The sequence below is a fragment of the Ochotona curzoniae genome, unplaced genomic scaffold, assembly GCF_017591425.1.
Source record: "Ochotona curzoniae isolate NIBS_2020 unplaced genomic scaffold, NIBS_Ocur_1.0 scaffold_1852, whole genome shotgun sequence".
NCBI classification, from domain to species: domain Eukaryota; kingdom Metazoa; phylum Chordata; class Mammalia; order Lagomorpha; family Ochotonidae; genus Ochotona; species Ochotona curzoniae.
The window spans coordinates 10,233,575-10,255,037 of record NW_024467087.1 but is presented as its reverse complement, the minus strand read 5'-3'; the positions used below and the strand labels follow the sequence as shown (position 1 = coordinate 10,255,037).

At 38.5% G+C, this 21,463-nt stretch overlaps 1 protein-coding gene across 2 annotated transcripts; it reads left to right on the top strand.

Annotated features, from left to right (window-relative positions):
- Positions 1 to 8,337: 8,337 nt before the first annotated feature.
- On the top strand, positions 8,338 to 20,418 carry CD40LG (CD40 ligand). Of its 2 annotated transcripts, XM_040999427.1 has the most exons (5): positions 8,345 to 8,643; positions 10,379 to 10,510; positions 14,832 to 14,889; positions 16,362 to 16,424; positions 19,156 to 20,418. In XM_040999427.1, the coding sequence occupies exons 1-5, from the start codon at positions 8,488 to 8,490 to the stop codon at positions 19,530 to 19,532; spliced, it is 786 nt and encodes a 261-aa protein (XP_040855361.1). In that variant the 5' UTR covers positions 8,345 to 8,487; the 3' UTR covers positions 19,533 to 20,418. The 2 variants fall into 2 exon arrangements, with proteins under 2 accessions (XP_040855362.1, XP_040855361.1); XM_040999428.1 differs by lacking the exon at positions 16,362 to 16,424 and having other exon boundaries at positions 8,338 to 8,643.
- Positions 20,419 to 21,463: the final 1,045 nt, after the last annotated feature.

Here is a 21,463-nt window from a genome sequence, read left to right as displayed (position 1 = left end):
GAATTTTACCTTATTGAACTTATTAGTTATTTGTAATTTTCATAATAAGATCTCGTGGTGTAATCCATTACTCAGTCATCCATAAGAGACTGACTGCTTATAATCAGCTGAGACTTTCAGTGTCCTTTTTAGCACTGTTATTGCTACTGCCCATAAGTAACAATGACCTAGTCCTCAGTGTACTTTCGTTAGTGCCACACGGGACACACGCTGGCATTTATTTCTACATTAAGGTGTTGGAAACTCTTTTTCACCACCCTAGCATCACATTGACACCTTTGTTACATGTTCGTTAGCTTCATGGGGATGAAGGTTCACTATTTTTTCATGATGGACTGTACCTAAGGGGATGCATAATGGAAGTGTAGCAGATATTAATATGTTGATGGGTGGAAACAGAGAAAAGTATGTCCTCATGCATGCAGTACAAGGATCACATCAAAATGGCTGATAATCTCCTACAATGTTGGAAGACACCTCTGTGGCATTGTAAGACTGGAGGAGAGAACAGTGGGGCAGGGGAGGGAGCTTGGGGAGAGGAAAAGGAGACCACAGTTCCTATTAAACTGTATCATAAAACAATAAAAAACAGTTTGTGATATATATATATAATGAATACATATAATATATATAATGAAATATTACTCTGCCATAAAAAAGAATAGAATGATGTCTTTTGCAACAAAATAGATGCAACTGGTAGTAATTATGCTTAGTGAAACAAGCCAGTCCAAAAAAAGACAAGTATCATGAGTTTTCCCTGGTTTGCACTAGCCAGTCAGTATACAGAACACAAAAAAACATAATCTATGAGCAAAATTGACATTTTGTGATTTGATTATTGCTTATAGTCCTTGTCTATACTCTTAAGGAACAGTGAAATTTTATTTAGTAGAGGGTTAAACTCGTTTTTATAAAAAAAAATGAGCATATGATATTATAAACATTAGAAGAAACGAAAGGAAAGAAGGTTGAGGGTGGCAGCATAAACAGGAGGGAGGGTAGGGTAGGAAATTTTCCATAGATTGAAGAGCAAAGAGTCAAAATTGTCTCTCATTACCCCAATTCCTCTTCCCAGTAGCAGAAACTGTTACCTGCATTTCTATAAATAACTACATTTTTCCTTTTACAATTTGAAAGTGAAATCAGAATATCCTCAATAAAGAAACAAAGAGAATTAGCCAAGAAAATTCACCTTGGGAATCTTGGATGGAGGTCTGTAGCTATTTGAAAAACAGCTTGAGCATTCCAAACATGTCATCACAATTAATATTTGAAACCAGGCCAACACTCCAAGCATCCCTGGTCTTAAAGCATCCCTCACCAGTGCTGAAGATGATTATCCCATTAGTACCCTCCTTTCTTCTCCCTGGGCCTTTGGAGTGTCACAGTAAATATGGCCAACTGGGAAACATCTGAAGAAGGATGGAAGATGCCATACAAGAAAATTCAATGACAGTAGATGAACATTGAATGTTAGAATCTGTCAGGGTGTGAGATTATGACAGGTATCTCTTCTTCTGGAGAGGCTTTCCTGATGTCTCTTCTATCCCATCCCCAATTGTTGGAAGATCTTCCAAGTATTTCCACAGCATTCCAAATTCATCTCTCTCTGCTGTGACAATTTCACACTATGTGTGGCTTTCTGCTCATACATTGGTCAGCTATTCTTAAATGGAAGTGCCATAGATAGGCAAGGATTATCATCGTTTACTTTTTATCCCCAGGATCCAACTTAGTTCCTGACCTACAATAAGCACTTAGTGAGTGTTAATTTGAACAAACGAACTGATTCGAAGAAGTGTGTCTTGAGACTGCTTCTTTTAGTTAGCAAGTATATCATCCTGAGTGGAGGCACCAGAGATCATATCATTTTTGCTTTCTACAGTAGTGGGGAATCTCACATGGTCAGGCCCAAATTTTTAAGACTACTTGGGCTTTGTATTAAAGCCTTAAAGTGTGATTTCCGGAGAACAAACAATAATTCTTAAATCTCCTGATTTTAAGTGTGATATGTTTATATGTTGTTAGTTTATGCTAACATGTAAGTGTATTTTAGCCTTATAGATCTTATCATACTATCTGGGACAAACAGCTTTTTTTAAAAAAAAGATTTATTTATTTTTTATTGCAAAGTCAGATATACAGAGAGGAGGAGAGACAGAGAGGAAATTTGCCATCCAATGATTCACTCCCCAAGTGACCGCAACAGCCAGAGCTGAGCCGATCCGAAGCCAGGAGCCAGGAACTTCCTCCAGGTCTCTCACACGGGTGCAGGATCCCAAGGTTTTGGACCATCCTCAAGTGCTTTCCCAGGTCACAAGCAGGGAGCTGGATGGGAAGCAGGGCTTCTGGGATTAGAACCAGTGCCCATATGAGATCCCGGTGCATTCAAGGCAAGGACATTAGCCATTAGGCCACTGGGCTGCCCCCCCCCCCGAAAAATAAGTTTTTTTAAGAATGAATATGTACTGGATATTTGTTGCAGAATTTAAGAATATCAAATGGATAGAAACAACTTAGATATTCATCAACAAGAAACGAGTTAAATAAGCTATGGTATATTGTTCATAAGATGGAATACAACAGTCCTACCTTTGAAATCCTATACATTTGAAGAACCCCATTAGATATCTCCAACAATTGATAGCATTTCATTTTGATTTCTATTAATTTAGCACAATACCTGAAACTGGATCATTTGTAAGACTTGGCTGAAGATTTTGAAAATTGGTTGTCAGTTAGATATGGCAGTCAATCTAAGTTTCTGCTTCAATTCATAGCAAACAAGGATGGGTAAATGGGGCAGAGAAAAAAACACAAGGAGTGGCTTGCTTTGTAACAATGCACTCTGTGGTTGCTAATTCATTCTCATGAAAGTGGGAATTCATATGAGAAAGGCATTTACCCATTCATGAGGTCTCTGCCATCATGCCAAACATCTCCCACAAATCTACATTTCCAAACATGGCTGCCATGTGGAAATAATATTTGAATACATGAATTTTAGGGAAATATATTCATATAATTGCAAGACCAAAATCCATATGAGTGTATACTTCTTTTTTTCATATATACACACAGTTTTGACAAAATTGAATTGATGAAATTGGCAATGGTAAGAGATTAACAATAAAATGATAAGAGAGAACGATACAATAACATAACCAGTTACTTACAACTTCTGTATTGTTTACATTTTATATTTCTTTTTTTTTTGCAGTTGACTAAAACTGAGGATGAGAAAAACTGCTGTAATATTTATGTGTATAAAAGAAAAAAGGAGTGTTTTTGCTGACATGGAACAATGTTCAAGATATGTTGCTAAATAGAAAAAAAATTGCAAGATGGACATTGCTGCAAGCTAAGCTTCCACTTGGCTGGCTCATATTCCATGTCAGAGTGAGTCTTCAAGACCCAGTTACACCACACCTCTGATCTAATTTCTGGTTAATGTGCCTAGGAGGTAACAAATGTTATTCCAAGTACTTGTGTCACTGCCACATATGTAGACGATCTAAATGGAGCTCTTGTATCTTGGTCTGGCTGGGTCTTGGCTTTTGTGGCCATTTAGGGAGTGAGCTAGCAGATGGTACATCTCTCTTTTTATTCCTCTCTGCCTTACTCTCCATCACTCTGCCTTTCAGAGAAAGAAACTTTAGAAATAAAAAGAGATACAAGACAATACATTATATACTACTGTATGAAAACCAATGAAAGAGAATATGCATTTGCTTAAATGTGTATACAAAATCTCTGAAAGTCATATTTGAAATTTTTACATTATTTGACAGTGGAAGACCAGGAGGAGAGACTGGAAGATTTTGTACTGCACATTTCTTTTGCATATAATGTATTTTTGGCTGTGTGAATGCATTACAATTCCTATTCAAAAAATAAATATCAAAAGAAAGAACAAAACAGCCATGAGAAACAAAGATGACACTGAGGTCAGAGAAATTTTGGAGGAAATCTCAGGAAGCAATAAAGTCAATTAATTTTACTAAAAGAGAAATTACAGTACAGAGCGTTGCAATCCAAGGGTGCAAATATGTTTTTCTATAGAAAAACCAATCTCATAATTAAAAAAATGTGTGAAGAACAGGGTTAGTTTGGTAGGCAATCATTATAAGGAGCATTCTCTAAACTCTTCATTCCCTTTAGGACCTTTTGTTAGCAATAGCAGTCAGCCTTGGCTACAGATCAAAGTTGCCTGGGGAGGGCGCTAAGGAGGGTGTTGAGACCTCCATAACAGATAGAAGAAAGCAAAAGGGAAACCAGCATCAGTCAAGAGTGAAACCCACTAAAGGATTTACCCCTCCGAGAAAAGCCCTCTTTATCAGTTGTGGGGGGCCTGTGGTCTTCCTGCTTCTGCACCCACACACCCTAAAAAGAGGCTTGCCTGTTTTCAGGCCCTACCTACTTAAGCAGAAGCCACAGTGAGTCTCCCATTCCGGAGAAAATTTGTGAGGCATACAGTTCAACAAAATTGCAGAGGAAACCCATGGCTTCCACCAATAATCACCCATACAGATTTTCATTCATAAATGTGACCAGAAAACTAAGGATCACCAAACAGTTCAAGGAAACTGTCAGTTTGAAAGAGAAAGTCAAAATAAGCATATGAAACTGACTCCAAAGGGAAGCAGAGATAATGAATGGTGTAGACATAAACTTTAAAACAATATATGTGTATTTGTATCATCAGAGAGACTGGCCAGTTCTGTTTCTGGGTCAGAATTATACACAACCTCTCCTTTTAACTCTTTAAAAGAAAATCCAGCGATTAGGAAATCATTTACTAATTCATTAAAATGTACTGGAGACAAAAGATTTTTTTTTTAAATCCATTTTGTCTGAGAGATAATGATAAAGAAATCAGACCAGTCATTTATGCTCTGGTTGGGCAAGTTCTATAAAAAAACCAAGAACATAAAAGTGTATCTTATTGGCTTCAGAAGACAGATTTTACTTCAACATTAATGGTTAAAGAAAGGACTCAGCTTATGCACAGAGAATAGCATGAATAAGCACAGCACATTTAGGGGACTAAAACTAAAATTGGTGCTCAGGGGAGAACATGCATGCGCTGTGGAAGATGAACTGAGAAATGGAGACAGGGATCAGTTAATTTGCTATGCTAAGAATCAAGATTCTGTAGTCTAGGTGAGATTTCCAGACATATTTAGGAAAGAGTCTTTGATAGAACAAACAGAACACTAGTATACTTCACTCTTTCATATGTACTGGAAATGTTTTTTCTAGCAGAAACTATGACTGTGTTCTAGGTTATTGATATAAAATCACAACCACAAACATATTGGCACCAAAAAACATACTGTTGAATTATGATCCATTGTTTTTTTTTTAAAAAATCCCTTGATGTTTATTTGCTACAGATCAGTTGCTAGCTACCAGAAAAACATTAGTAAAAATGAGCGAGAAAATGTAAGCAAATTCTGCGTAACAATAAATGAAAAATGGCACAATTTAATGCATTAACCAAATCTTTCTGTGAAATAAAGAAATGATGGCCAGTATTTGGCTACAGGAACATTCACACATTCCATGGATTTACAAATCTCTGAAAACCAACTATGGGAATCATTTCTGGTTATATTTGGTGGCAGAAGATTTTAAATGAGAAGCCACCACTACAACCACCCTTCTTGTTGTTGAGAAAAAATAGGTGATCCTGAAAAAAAAAAAAAGACTTCTGCTACAGAATCAGAAACCCTTAAATGGAGCTTCAGTTTGGAGGCTGAGAAAGTACATAATTGTTGCAAGAATAAACACCAGACAGAATAAGAATGAGAGGAAGAGAAGGCTTCAAAAGCAGAGTATGCTGGAGCTGGCTCTGCTTGTGTTGAACAAGCACTAGGTTTGTGTGCTTCCTTGGGTCTATGGTAGTAGAGAGTCAAGCCAGGTTTCAAAGGAAAGCAAGGGGATACATTCAAACGATACCGTTCAATTGTCTACAAAATAAAAGATATGGCTTGCTGGACTAGGCTGGTAGCATTGGGCATGAAGAAAACTGGCGGCAACCAAGAAAACTTGGGGAGGAATAAACCACTGCGATTGAAGAGTCATCTGAGATGAGAGGATCGAAAGACTCTTGCATGACTTCCAGGTTTCTGATCTGAGCAATTAGGTGGGCATTGAGACCATTCCCAGAGACAGGGAACACCTTATGGGAGGCCAAATCTGAGCTGAAAGTTGAGTAAGCACATGAGTTATGCCTGGGATCTGTCAGACATGAAGTGACTGTGAGCTATCCAAGTATCCATAGGCAGCCATATTTAGCAGTCTGAAGTTCAGGGCTGCAGTTACAGATTTAAAATTTATTGCAGCAAAAATGTTGCTGAGAACTGTATAAGTTGATGGGACTCACCCAAAAGAAAATATGCAGAACAAAAGAATGGGAGGAGAAGGAAGTGGAGAAGGGTGGGAAGAGAATGGAAGAGAAGAGAGGAAGATTGAAAGCAGCCAGTACCAAAACGTTAAGGCTATGAAACGGGGAGTGCCATGAAAAATGATCCTGAAAGGCGGAAGCCGTTTAGAACATCGTTGTACTGAATATTAGGAAGGATGACAACAGAATACCTGGGAGGCCACTAAAAACAAACTTTAACAAATATTCAGCCGAAATTATCATTGCACTAATAACAATGGGCAACATTGTGAACAGAAGTCAGATTGCTGAATGGAGATCAACAAGTGGAGGGAAGACAAGAACTCTTTTTGCAGATGATTGCCTGGGTAAATCCTCACACTAGAGGGATCTGTGGTTCTTTCAGCATCCTCTCCTTCAGGGCTTGCTTGAGCTGATTGTCACAGAGTCTTTGCAACTCAGGCATTCTGTAATTATATAATATTGCCCTTGGAGAAGACCTTGAGCCCATTTTGGCTCTCATGATAATTTTCCTTCAATGGAACTAAGGCTGCTTGTCTAAGAACCAAAGCCTCTGACTTGACTGATCAAAGTTCATCACATGCATCGAAGCCACCCACTTGGCAGATGTAGTGAAAAGCTACACAGATATGAGCCCAGGACAGGATGCTGCTGCGTGGGAGGGGAAGAAAGCAGGTGCTAACTATACAGACAGCATGCATGTCAGAGCAGTTTTTGTTTCCTATTTGTCACTCAAAACAGTTTTATAGGAATCACCAAAGCAACCTTATCATAGTTGCTAGGCTTGGTTGGGATGTAGCGTAGGAATTTCCACAACTGCTTTTAGTTTGGAGGCAATTTGATAAGATGATGCAACAATCAAACAGAAATATATCAGCCTGCATTCTTCAAGAATACAATTCTTTATCTGAACTTCAGGATTTTTTATGCTATTTTTCTTTTTTTTTTGCCAACATGCAAAGAATAAGCAATTATTTGCAAAACTCAGACTTCAGGTCATTCAAACACAACCCCTACAAAAAAGAAAATTGAATATGAATTGTCTATTGCTTAACATGCTGCAAATTTATTTCATGCACATCTTTATTTGATCTTCACAATAATGTACGGCATAGGTATGGCAAGTGCTCTCTGTAGGTGTGAAGAAGCCCAAGTCCAGAGAGCTGAAGTGATTTGCCCATGTTCTAAAGCCAGTCATTGGTACAGCAAGTACCAGGTCTCTTACCTTCAACCTATTTTCACTACTCTGAACTGTTACATTGGCATGAGCCAATCTGATGGATTGAAGCAGTGTGGACAGGCAACTTGACTAATTTCAAACAAGTTTTCCTACTTTGACTTCAATCTCACAGATTTGGACTGATTTCCATCATCATCCTACTTCTCTCTGCCTTTGAGAAGTTTATTTTTTTTGTATTCACCTCCTAGATCAATTTTATTTAACAATTGTCACTACTCTTTTTTTCTTTGTGCCATGTAAAATTTACTCTAACACCCACTGGGATTTATAGAGTTAAACTATTAAAGAAATGATATCTTAAAAACATATTGATATCTTAAAAACAATTGGTAGCTATTGGCATACCAATTGTAAGTAAAATCAAACCAATCTTTTGTTGACACTTGTTTCTTTCCCCATGCGCTGGGTTCCCGCTTTATATTACTAAGACTGAAATTGAAATAAGTGTCTTATTGGTGTATTAATTTGTCACTTTCCTTGAAACTGGTGAACCCAAAAAGTTAGACAGCGATTGGAAAATACTGCCATTGTCTGTTAAGGGGTCTGACATTTCAAGGCAAGAATGAATGTATGGAAGAAGAAACTTGTTTCTTCTTTACTAACAAAAGGGAAAGCCTGGAAGTGAATGATATGGGTATAATTAAAAAAAGAAAAAACCTTTACGTAACTTTTTTTGCTGGGAGTGAAGACTACGAAGCACATTTTCCAGGAAGTGTGGGCTGAGACGATTGTGTGCTCTTAACTAATCCTGAGTAAGGTGGCCACTTTGACAGTCTTCTCATGCTGCCTCTGTCACCTTCTTGGTTAGAAGACACCGTTTCAACTTCAACCCAGCATGATCGAAACGTACAGCCAACCTTCTCCACGATCTGTGGCCACTGGACCGTCTGTTAGCATGAAAATTTTTATGTATTTACTTACTGTTTTTCTTATCACCCAGATGATAGGGTCAGCTCTTTTTGCTGTGTATCTTCATAGAAGGTTGGACAAGGTAAGATGAACCACATATCTTTTAAAGTAATTTGCTGGTCGTTATTGACTTGTGTGTTGTTTAGTTTTAGTTCTGTTTGAATGATGGATGATGGTGGAAACCCAAGTCAGTGGATGGTCTTGTATGAAAATACTTGTTTTAAAGTTAGTGAGGTCTCATACTCTTGTATCTGGTTAAGATCTGGGGATCTAGAGTCAGATTGCCTTAGTTCAAATCTTGCTTCTGTGCCTATCAGCTTTGCAGACTTAGGCATGTTACATTTCTATGCCTCAAGAAATGGATATGATAATAGTATCTATTGCATTGAGTTAATGAATTTATTCTTTGTAAAGAACTCAGAACAATGCCTGGCACATTGTAAGGACCACAGAGGCACAAATCATAATCACTTGCTAAGATTTGACTTTAAATTAAAAGTAAGCTATTATTTTCTGATGGATACAGCGTTTTACATTTGAAACTAATGAAGGAGAGTATTAATATTTCAGATCTCATAGTGCTTCAAATTAGAACAGACATGGATAAATCCCAGACTTTTCAGTGGCTTAGTAGGTGACATTCTGCATAATTCTTTAGACACCAATTGTAGTTGCAACCTGCTCAATTTCTTTTAGAAGTTATATGTTCTTTAATGGTTGGGCCTACAGGAATCAAAAAGTAAAGTAACTTAGTAGGTTCCTTTCTTTTTTCATTCCTAGCAAAGAAAGCCACCAAGATTTTTCTTGTTTTCATATATTTATGTATTTCTACTCTAGGGGGTTTTTGACTGTGTTGACAAAATGCGAAAAGGAGAAAGTCAATCAAAGATAAAACTCTAAAAGTTTCATGGGTGTAGGAGCACCATGAAATTTTAAATCACTCAAGTGGGGCTTCAGGAAATTCTCTGGTTTACTTGAGTTTTAGGGCTCACTGCTTGAAGAAAAGAGATTCCTGGGTCTGTTTGTTTATTCCTGGCAAGGTGGACTCTGTCCATCAAATGTCTGGACATAGGCCTAGCCATGAGAGGGGGGAAGAGTGGTCTGAGCAGACTCAAAAGACTAGCATTTAGATATGCTCCTCCTGGGAGCAAAAGCCGCCGGCTAACAGAATCTTGTTTTGAATGTTAAAAATTGAGTTTTTGAAATAAGAAAATGGCACAGAATTAGATAATGACACAAGTGAATCGCATGCCTTTAATTTTTCTAACACATTGGAAGATAAAATACCTTGTTAACTTGGAGAATAAAAGATAATTTCTTTAAAAATGCAAATGTTTTCTGCAAATAATGAAGTTCAGAAGGGAGAAAGAAGTAATTAGAACTTGAGGTAATGAACACACATTGCAAATTAACATCTTTTTGTAAAGTACTGTATCACAAACACTAAAAATGAAGTGGGTAAATTAGCTCACCAGAAAACTATCTTATAAGCTGATGAAAAATATGACAATTATGGAATATTGCTGCCAGAATAGATTGTAAAAAACCACACATTTTGTGATGAGAGTTAATTAAAATAGCTGTGATTTCTACCTAGGGTTTCAATAATACGATACCTTAATTGCTGGTTTTTAAAAATTTATAAACGACAAGTACCAAATAGCAATAATCCAACATAATAACTTGTCATTCCCCATTTATGTCCTCCAAGTCCTTGTGTTGACGGTGAGGCTGTGCAAGTGAATGTGGAGGCAGATATCATTAGCTGTATTCTCCTTCAGAATGACACTTCTCACTGCCTTGTTATTTTGAAATAGATAGAAGATGAAAGGAATCTTCATGAGGATTTTGTATTCATGAAAACGATACAGAGATGCAACAAAGGAGAAGGGTCCTTATCCCTACTGAACTGTGAGGAAATTAGAAGCCAGTTTGAAGGCTTTGTCAAGGTAAGAAGCTCAATTGTTGATAAAAGCATCTTGGAAAAGTTGTACTATGTTTGCTCAGTTGGGAAACTGAAATGCAACAGTGTAAATGTGTAAACATGTTATTCAGTAACATACATGTAAACATATAAATACACACATACATATATACACAAATGACAGTACTTCAGAGCGCATCAAAAATTAGACTAAATGATCATTTTCTGTGCCATTCTGAAATGCATTCATCAGTGTTTTATAATATCAATGTCCATGAACTTTGTGAAGAACCTATGTGCATGGATTTCAAATTTAAAGGATGCCTAAAGAATTTATTTCAAAATTTCATTTTCCGAAAAGATTTTGAAGTACTCACATACACAAGTATGCATGTGTGTATGTGAATGTATGCATAAAAACAAAAAAAGAAAGCGAAATATAAAGTTAAAATGAAAATAAAGTGAGACAGTGCATATTTCTACTTGATAGGAATAAAAATGGCTTTCTGGGGGAGGAAAATGCACACGTACACACGCATGCTTACAAATTTAGGCACATGCCATTGAGCACAGTTGGAAAGGATATCAAATGTGTTCTTTGTATTTCCATATGGGCTCATCTAAACCTGCATTCCTTCCCACTGAAGAAGCATGATCCGATCCTCATTTCCCAGAGCGCCTGCGGCCATTGGCTGCTGCCATGTGTCCTGGCATGGTGGGGTATTGCCAATATTCAGAGTAGTAGGCTCTCTTGAAGACTGGTACTATCTCTGGTGCTCCCCATGCTCCCCCGATGATGGCATTGCAAGCCTTTTGGTAGTGAGGACTGTCTCTTATTTTGAGGAGAGGTGGGAGGAATGGGAAATGAACATTCTCGGTACCCCTTAAACCAGATCCCATTGACACCGAAGCGAGTCTACCTCTGGCCGGTCATTATCAGAGGCAGAGAAGGGTTGAAGCCTTTTAGCCCATCAGGCTGTTAGCCAGCATGAAGTCACTAGCAAGTGTAGCCTTAAAGTGGATCTATAAAACGAGAATTTGGGAATCTCTCCATTAATTCTGTCACCATATTTCATGGGTTCAAAGGACTCTTTCTCCCGAGAGAGAATACCAAGATTTCTCCATGCATTTCTTTCTCATAGCGCTGATTCAAATGCTCGTGGCTCTCAGCCCAGTTGGGATCATGTTTAGCACACAGCACTCATATTGAGAGTAACTCTGTGCCGGGAGGATGGGACCTGGATAATCCAACAAGAATTAGTTCTTCCCTGCCATTTAGGTGTAATTTAATGTGGGAGAAACGGGCTTAAGATCTTACTTCTGAACTTACTTTTTCCCTCCTATTTGATCATCGTCGTGAAATTTAATCCAGCAGTGAAGACTCTGGGAGTCTATCCCTGAGTCACTTACAAGGAGCAAAATGCAGCTCAAGTTCACTGATGGCTTTCAGGTAAAATGCACTGAGTCTAGGTTTATCCTGAAACTCTGAACACTTTACTTGTAAGACAGGCTGGGAATGTTATTTGAATTGCTCTCTTTAAACATAATGTTAAGTACAAAGAGGCATCAAAAAGTTCATGGAAAATATACATTAGGGAAAAACTATGCATGCATTTCCAAAAAAAAAATGAACCAAAGTAAGTTTTTCTTTTAATAACATTTTCCAAAACTTTTTGAAGTACCCCAACATTACATGGTATTGGAAAATATTGCGAATTAAAATGTGAATAAAGGCATTTTATAAACACTGGTTAACGATCCAAATAGCATATTATATGTGGTTGGCTGTGTTAATAGGGCCAATGGACTTACTGTGTCTGGGCTTGTTTTCTCACACACAGCATGGGAAGGCTGAGATGCTCTGGAAAGGGTACTACCAGCTCTGACATACTTTCTTCGTGTTAGCAGTCTTAAGTTCACCCCAACAGCAATAAGAATGACTTTTTAGCTCTGTCTTTCCTCTGTCGACCTTACTCAGAGTTTGATAGGTGAACCTCCAATACTTCCTGATTTAATCTCAGAGATGTCATGCTTCCACAGTCAATTACCTGGGGATAGAAACAAGGAAAACAGCTGCCTTGGGCTCCCTGGGCATATTTATCTGAAAAAAAGTAACAGCATCAACTGTTCATATTTGGAAAAGGCAGATCTTCTTAGGCCTGTCAACCACCCTTGCACATCTCCTTATCTCTGACCAAGAAGGCACCTTGTCTCTACTGCAGCAAGTATAGAACCCTCGTCAATGACTTCTACATGTAATGTTTAGCTGTATGGTCTTCCAATGATTGATCTTGTTTCCAATATCCATTCCTCAAAGTATTAAAACATTATTTTAGATTTTTCTTAACAGAATAGGTCAACTCACTATAACTCCAAATTACATTTGTGTTTGCTTCAGCTAACGTTAGCATGCATTTTTTTTCTGGGCCACAATCTGGTTGAATCTGAACAACTTCTAATTTGAATTTGGAGACTTCAAATCATAGACTTCAACAAGATCTTGAAAATCATCAGATCCAGTTCTCAATCCAGAACTTCAGTCTTCTCTCCACTGTTCCTATCAAGCAGTCATTCAATCTCTGCTTGAACACTTCTTAGTAACGAAGAACTCATACCTCCTGAGGCAGGTAGCATGAAGGGCTCACGTTAGGATGAGAAGAAACATCCTTTTGAATGATATAATGTCATTCAAAAACTTACTACATACCCCACCTCCTGCTAGAATAAGTAGTTTTCTATGATTTTGATACCTAAGGAGCCTTCGGTGGACTCAAAGCACTGTGTTTTTTTGAGTTCGAGTAAAAGGGTGATCTCTCCATAACTGCTACACCGAACTCCCGCTCCGAGGAAAGTAATCCTAGATTTTCTGAAAATCAACTTTTCAAAGATCTTTCAGTTCAAGTGTGGAATGGCACAGAAAAAAAAAAAAAAAAAGACCTGGGGAGCGTGGCTGGGTGGCTGGGGGAAAGTTCACGAAAAGGCAAGGCTAGGCGCATAAAAGACAAACTGCTGACTTCACGTTTTCATTGCCAGGCCAACACCAATGCAACTACCTAGCCCAAAAGTATCTCAACCTCAATCATCACACTCCAGTTTTTGAAAAGACACTAAATAGTCATTTGTTTACCTGTTATCTCACAAACATTTTCCTGTGCTGCGTTTTCATAGTGCCCCACTGCAGCTCAAATGGAAAGTTTAAGCTCTGGGGCCCATGCGAGCTTTTTGACTTTCAGGTTCCCTTTGGGGCAGTGTGACTTACACGCTCACATATGAGAAGAGAGTTGAGCTTATAGCAACACACTCTACGGTAACAATACAACTTCCTTCTAGGGGAACAATTCAAAGTGAGGATACTATAGACAACTGATTTCAGGAATGGGAAGGAGCATAAGGAGCTGTGACTGTCTTCTTCCTTTTTGTTCACGATTATAGAGTGATAGAATGAGTTGAAGAAGCCAATCTGTGAATCTATGAGTTCAATTTCTACTGTAGATTTAAGTCTTAGATATTTGGGATGACCTCATATTAACTAGTGAAGCTCTCCAAAATTTTTGTACAATTTCTTTAAAATGCTAATAATAGTCTTTATTGTCTTTCAATCTGTGTTGATGGAAGACCCTGTTAGCTTTTCTGTGTACCCGTGGCCATCTATCTATTGATAAGTGAAATGAAATATTTTCAAAAGTGTTGAATTTGTGTTGGAACATAAACAATATTGCAAGATTACTTGTGTTTTCTAAATGTTGCTTATTTTAAATAAACACAGGCTAGGCCCCACCAAACAATCCTCTCAACAAGACAATCTCTTCAGCCCACTGAAAGGAATGATGATATTTGAAATGTCTGAGAATCTTTTCAGAGTCTGAGAGTTCTTGCCCAAGGTCAAAACTTGTGATTTCCCTTTCCTACAAGGTTTCAGACCAATGTTAGTCTGATAGACACACACTGTGCTTTAAATTTCATAAAATTCTGTATGCCAGTTGCCAGAGTAGAGTCATCTCCACATTCAGCATTCTTTGTCAATATGAGTCAAAGCCAGGGAGGTCAGGGTCATCAGAAGGGTCAATGTAGCAGCCTGTAGGCTGGAAAACGCACTGGAATGGAGAGAAGCAGGCTTCAATTTTACTTCCAGATTCTCCCTCTGGGCTTTCTATGCTGACAGATCATCTGTCAGAACCACGGGCTTCCAATTGGTATGATGGAATTAATGACAGCATCTGAGTCTATATGATAATCCTCACCAGAAATAAAAACAGAGTAATGGCAGATAGCAAATAAGTAATAGCTCTAAAATCCCACAACAGAGCCCCTATCAAAATGACGTTTTGCAATGATTTGTCTTTTAGGATATAGTGTTAAACAAAGAGGAGACGAAGAAAGAAATAAATTTTGAAATGCAAAAGGGTAAGTTGCTATTAATTAATTTCAATGATGTCTAAAAACTGAAAGGAAGCTTTAGGCTGACCATATTCAACAACTCAGTTCTAAGTTGGGGAACTTTTAACTCTGTATACAAAACAGGAACACAACTGTCAAATCGACACCTTCTCTGGTTCCTGAGGTTCAGAATGGCTTTTAGTATACATATTTAGAGGCAAGGGTAATGTTCTTTTAATGCTGGCAATACCAAGCATGAAAAAATTCCACTGTGTACCCTAGCCAAAGCAATCATTAAACCCAGAGCTATCTACAGAGGGAGAAATGACAAGAAGGTCAGAATTTGGCAGCAGCAGCAGCACTAATTATTTAATATTCGGTATTCATAGGGAAGGATGGCTGGTAAAGTCAGAACATTCTGAAATTCTCAGGGCTGTAAAGGAGCTTGACAGTCCTCAAATCCAGCACTATACCCAGAATCTGTTCACAACAGTCCTGATTATTGATTCTGATTTGACACTTCTAGGATGTAGCACCTTCTACCTCACAAGGCAACTTGGTCTATTTTTGAGTGGCTCTAATAATTAACGTCAGGTTACTATACAACAAGAGAGAAATATTACCCTCTCTTCAGTCAAAATTTGTTCCTGTAATCTCCACTTGCTAGAGCCCACTCTGGTCGTTGGGGCTGTAAATAAAGTCTTATTTATCTCCTATGCAGCAGATGTCCAAATGTTGAAAATAGCCATTGTGGCACCTGACCTTGATTGAGTTTTTACTTCTCCATGCTAACCTTTCTAGTGTTTTCCCTCGTTCCTCCTATTACCCTTTTCAGACCTTTGTCTCTCGCACTTATCTCCTTCTCTGGAGACACTAACTTTTCCCTGCCTCTTTTTTTTTTTTTTTTTTGCTAGAATATAGCACCCCAAATCAGGGCAATAATGCCAGAAGTGACTTGATTAAAATAAGCATGAGAAAGAGGGTATTTCTTTACACTATCACATCATAAATGTGGTGAACATGATCTTATAGTTAGTACAAATCTTTTATACACAAAGAAATCCACATATAATATAGATAGACAGATGTGACTTCTGAAAAATGAGTCTTGGCATTAATCATTGGCCAACCAAAGGATCATTTGGTTTACGTTGAGGCTTTGATCTTCAGCATGGCTGCAAGATACATTGAGAGTTAGTATGCTGGCTATTAATTGAAGTGGCATTTATGAAAATAGTTCTTGTAGAAGCTACCTAGCAGTCCTCAAGTAAATGAACAACTCTTAGGAGAAGGAAATCAATGGACACAGCTAATTCATTTCTTAAGATATTAGAAACCAACTTTTCCTTCACTGAGAAGGATTTCAGTTCATTATAGCTTCATTTTATATAGCCTACTTTTGACAAAGTTTCTTCCCAGTTGCGGAACTGAAACAAATAGTTCTGTGAGTGGTTTTACTATTACCTTGGCTTGACAGTTTGCTTCTGGTTTCATTTCAGGTGATCAGGATCCTCAGATTGCAGCACATGTTGTAAGTGAGGCCAGCAATAAATCAGCATCTGGTAAGTCCCACAGCATCCAAGTATTATCCACCCAAGAGGGAAGGTTGGGATGCTACACCAATGCAGCCTAATAATGTTTAGACTTTGTCTTGGGTCCAATTTACAAACTTACCCATACACCTCTCATATGCTCTCTTTTGCCTTCAAAGTGAGCTCAAATGAACAGATGGGACTTAAGGAACAAAAGAAGGGGCAAGCAGTCCCAATGCTCTCGTTATGTTCTTGCCCAATGACTGATTCTAAATGATAGATTACTGGGTGGAGGGACTATTCTTCTGACAGCATAGAAGCGATATGGATCCCTTCTCCTAACCCTTCTTTCTCCTAACCCTCCTTTGCTGCTGGTAAATGGGCCTCAGGGGGTGTTTCCTGCCATCTGTCAATCCCGATATGATTAACCCCAGTCTCACTGGGGCCAACCTCAGGGAAATTAAAGGTAAAATCATTCTGTAGAGATCAATAGGTACCAAGACGTTAGATTTTCCAATGAAGTAACAAGAGACAACACACTATGATCTTTTCAACTCTGAACGATTTTATTTCCATATACATTCTGCCATCTTTGTGCCCTTTAGATTTTTTTCCCCTTAAATTTGTACATTGCAAAAGCTAATGCTGGAGAATGTGTTGCATCTGGTATATAAATGGAAATAACACATGCTAGCATAAAATCCTCCATTTGCAGAAAAGTATGAGTAGGAAAGCAGTCTTCAAAAAATTAAGTGGGGTTTTAAATTGAGAGAGAGAGAGAGAGAGAGAGAGAGATACTTATCTCCAAGGCAGCTGGGTTTATAGCACTTGCATGAGTATTATAGATTGTTGTTTCAGAATAAGAGTTTTTGAAAACGTGGGTTCAGGAACCATGACCACTAATTTCTTGGGTGACCTTCAGCAATTCCCTTTGCTCACACAACTGTTTCCTGATTCACATATATTGTCAGGCAGAGGTGGAATTAAACATCAAAACTAATGTGAAAGTTATATTGCCAAGTGCTTATACAAATATAAGTTGTCACCATTTACTTCATCAAAACTTGGATGTCAGGAACTAGCTCCTCATTAATATCAATTATCCCTACAGTATTGAATAATTCTGTTAATTGCACCATTTTCAGAAAATAACTTCATGGGAGAACATGATAATTACCTTGTTATGTTCAGGGTGGTCATTCACATGTCATGTTCTCTTTTGGATTGGATGACAACAGAGAAACCTTCTAGAACAGTTGCTCATTTGCTTTTGCCTATGTGTATCTAATTCCTTGAGCTGGACACATTTCATGGAGTTCATTTTCCTCTAAAAATCTCATGACTGGTATTGTTCCTGCAATATTTTACAGCATGCATCAGCACTGGTCTGCCAGTGGATCAGGTACAAAGATAGCAATATTGTTCCCCAGCTCAGTCCCAGACATCTCATTCTACCTTATCGTGCTCCTTTGAACTTGACCTAAGTCCCTTAGCAAAACCTAAAACTAAATTAGGATTTCCCAAAGTAAACTTAGTGGACTAAAAAATAGAGAACCTGACCTTTTTCCCAATTAAATGATCCCCAAGTGAAAATAGCATCAGGAAGCATGATTTCTGGAGTGGTGTGGAGGGCCCAGAGATATCTAGTAACTCAGGGTGTCTACCTGCTATCAAGATGTGTCTTACCAGGGAAGATTTTGTGCCCTGATAAATCTAAGACCACCACATAAGAATTGCTATTTGAAATGCTTAAGAAAGACAAATTGTCAGTACTTTCACTACTCCCCCACCCCCCACTCTCTGTGAGAGCTGAGATTTGAAGCTGGGTGCACACATTACTTTGAACCCACTCAACCTTTCAGCCAAGAAAATGGCACCCTGTTGGTGAGTACTCTGGCTTAGCCACAACATATGAGTACTTTCAAGTTGACAGAGCCCACTACAATGTTAGATCAAAATGCAGAGCAAAATGATCCCAGAGTTGATTTTCATGCTGCCTTGCCTAATTTTAGACCTTTCCATTGCAGAAGGGTTGGGCTTGCTGCAATATACTCAGGCCTGAGGAAACAAGGTCTTTTCTCTGAGCTGATTCTGAAGCAGAATCCAGCAATTCTTTAACTCACAAAAAACAAGGCAAACAAAGGATTCATCTTAATATCAGCAAGGTTTTTGTCTGAATAATTTGGTATGCATAATTTATGATATAGAATTTTAAAATCATTTACACTTAAGCAGTTAGCTGTAATTAGCTAAATAACAATTGGCAAATTTGCTGTAATAACTTTAAAGAGAGAAAATAACTCATTATGATATGCTAACTCTCCCAAGTGTCAGAAACATGAGGGTACTTAAAAAGTTCATGAAAATGGAATCAAAGGATAAGTTTATTTGGGGTGAAAACTGAAATCCATGCAGTGTTTTCATAATGTACACCCTTTTGCGTGAACATTCTGAGGACTTGTTGCATGCTCTCATGTTAGCTGCATTTTATCAATGAGAAAATGAAACCCGGGGAGACTGATTCGTCGAATCTTGCCAAAAGGCAGCATTGGTACCTGGCTCTGTCTGATTTTAAAATCCATGTTAATTTGTTGGGGAAAAAAAAAAAGAACCTCCTCTGTGTAGGCACTGAGGGCTGTAAAAGGGCATTGAGAATATGTTCTTACACAAGGTTGGTATCCAACATTAAAATTGCTTTCTATTAGAATGTGAACCCTGCTCTGCTTCTCCTTACCACAAATTTCCTCCATCTTTGTTACAGTTCTACAATGGGCTAAAAAAGGATATTACACCATGAGCAACAACTTGGTAGAGCTTAAAAACGGAAAACAGCTGACTGTGCAAAGACAAGGACTCTATTACATCTATGCCCAAGTCACCTTCTGTTCCAGTCAGGAACCTTCACGTCAGTCTCCATTTACAGCCAGCCTCTGTCTGAAGTCCTCCAGCGGATCTGAGAGAATCCTGCTCAGAGCGGCCAATGCCCACAGTTCCTCCAAATCTTGTGTGCAGCAATCCATTCACTTAGGAGGAGTATTTGAATTACAAGCGCATTCTTCAGTGTTTGTCAATGTGACTGATGCAAGCCAAGTGAGCCATGGGACTGGCTTCACGTCTTTTGGCTTACTCAAACTCTAAACAGTGCTACTGCACAGACTACAGCTGAACTCATGCTGGTGGTCTTTGTAACACAGTGAAGCAGTTAAAAGCACCCCCTGTTGAACTGCCTATTTATAACCCTAGGATCCTCCTGACGGAGAACTATTTATTATATACCCTAAGGCATGCAGGGCTGTAATAAAGGTATTACAGGGTAAGTGAAACCCAAAGAGGCCTTGCTTCATAAGAGTTTGTATTCTGTAGCAGCAAGCCCACTGATGCAGACATTCAGATAATCCTATGAAAAGACAAGGTCATTATGCACAGATAGAATTCTGAGTAAACTGCAGATAACTAGCCAAGTTCCGTTTTGTTTCTCGATGCGTGGTGTCTTTCAGTGGATAATCTAACTGACTTATCAATCAAGATGCAGAAGGGAAATGGGACAGTTCAGCCTACATTTATCATTGACTTTGGGCCCCTGTGGCCCTGATGGAGAAGGCCAGGTTCTACAAAATCTACAGCAGTGAACTCAGAAATTCTTTCCCCACACCACCATTCTAATACACCTTCATTCTCTACTCATCGCTTTCAACCTCTCTCTCTCTCTCTCTCTCTCTCTCTCTCTCTCTCTCTCTTTCTCTCTCTCTCTCTCCATGTGTCTCTGTCTCTGTTTCTCTCTCATACACACACACCCCATTGTTGATCAGTTATCTTATTTCTAACTTGTCCCTACCTTCAGCACTGTGGATGGGGCAGGGCAGGAAAACATCTCTGAGCCTGCGCACTCCTTATCGTGTAATGACTGTATTTACTGTATTTAAAGGAAACATATTGTATCTACCTGCAGTCTCCGTTGTTTCCAGGGTGACCTTGTGATTATCTTGTTATTTATTTTTTGAATAATAAAGATCCTTAAATATTATTTTTGTTCTTTAATACATAAGGCCTCAGGTGTGTTGGAAGAAGCACTTGGAGGGAATGTTCACAATGGTTATAATATTTTCATAAACTTTCTTTTCAAGCTTGTTATAGCACAAAACATCTTAGCAACAGCATTCTCTGGAAGTCTGTGATATGCTTTGGTGGATGACGTGGTGGCCCATTAAGTGGAAAGTAATCTGGGTACTTATTTCTAGGTTGCTCTGAAAAAGTTATAAGAGATTGAGGAGACACTTTTTTTCTCAATTAATCACAATTAAGGCAGGAGGGTCTGAGATAGAAAGAGTGACACATCTTTTCAATAGATGTCTAGGTGGTTCTACCATGGGCAGGAGGAAATGGAACGAGGCCAACCTGAGGGAAAGTATTGACCCCACTTTCACTGAAGCTGAGTGAAGGAGCCATTTCTTCATTCCCAGTAGAGAAATTGCTTACACAGTAACCAGAGTGTGTCCCAAAGAAAGAGACTTAACTAACGCTGGAGATATTTTGTAGCTCATGGCTCTTTCCACCTTCCCTTACATTGTCATACTGAACCACACTTGCCTAGGTGAGACCATAGGAGTGGGAATAGACAACATCTTTCATAGGATTCGTCATAAAAAAATCTCTCTCCTTTTGAACAATGTTCTGAAGTCCTCATATACCTACATTCCTTTAGGCGTAAACATTTCCCCTACATGTCACCTTCCCTTCTTTGGCAGTCACTTCCTTTCCAGATTGATCTACCTGGAATGAATCTATTTGCTATCAACATCTGTTTTTAGAAGTAGTGCTGCTGATACGAAAGCAGTCTGCATTTTCCAAGCTATCTCCTCTTCTATGGCTTCTATGGCTGACAAAATGCTTCCACTTGTATTTCTAGCCCAAATAATTTCCCTAAGTTGCAGACTCATATAATCACATACCTTCGGCCTTTCATACTTCTTCTTCATGAAGCTATCTTGTAGTTTCCATGTCCCATGTTCCACTTCCTTCCTTCCTGTCCTATGTTTGCACTCCATGGGTTGTCTCTCTGGGCCCATGGT

Excerpts from the sequence above, each read along its gene's own strand:
- CD40LG (XM_040999427.1), top strand. The coding sequence starts at position 8,488 with ATGATCGAAACGTACAGCCAACCTTCTCCACGATCTGTGGCCACTGGA. Across the intron at positions 14,890-16,361 it reads AAATTTTGAAATGCAAAAGG|GTGATCAGGATCCTCAGATT; the intron begins GTAAGTTGCTAT and ends GTTTCATTTCAG. Across the intron at positions 16,425-19,155 it reads CAGCAATAAATCAGCATCTG|TTCTACAATGGGCTAAAAAA; the intron begins GTAAGTCCCACA and ends TCTTTGTTACAG.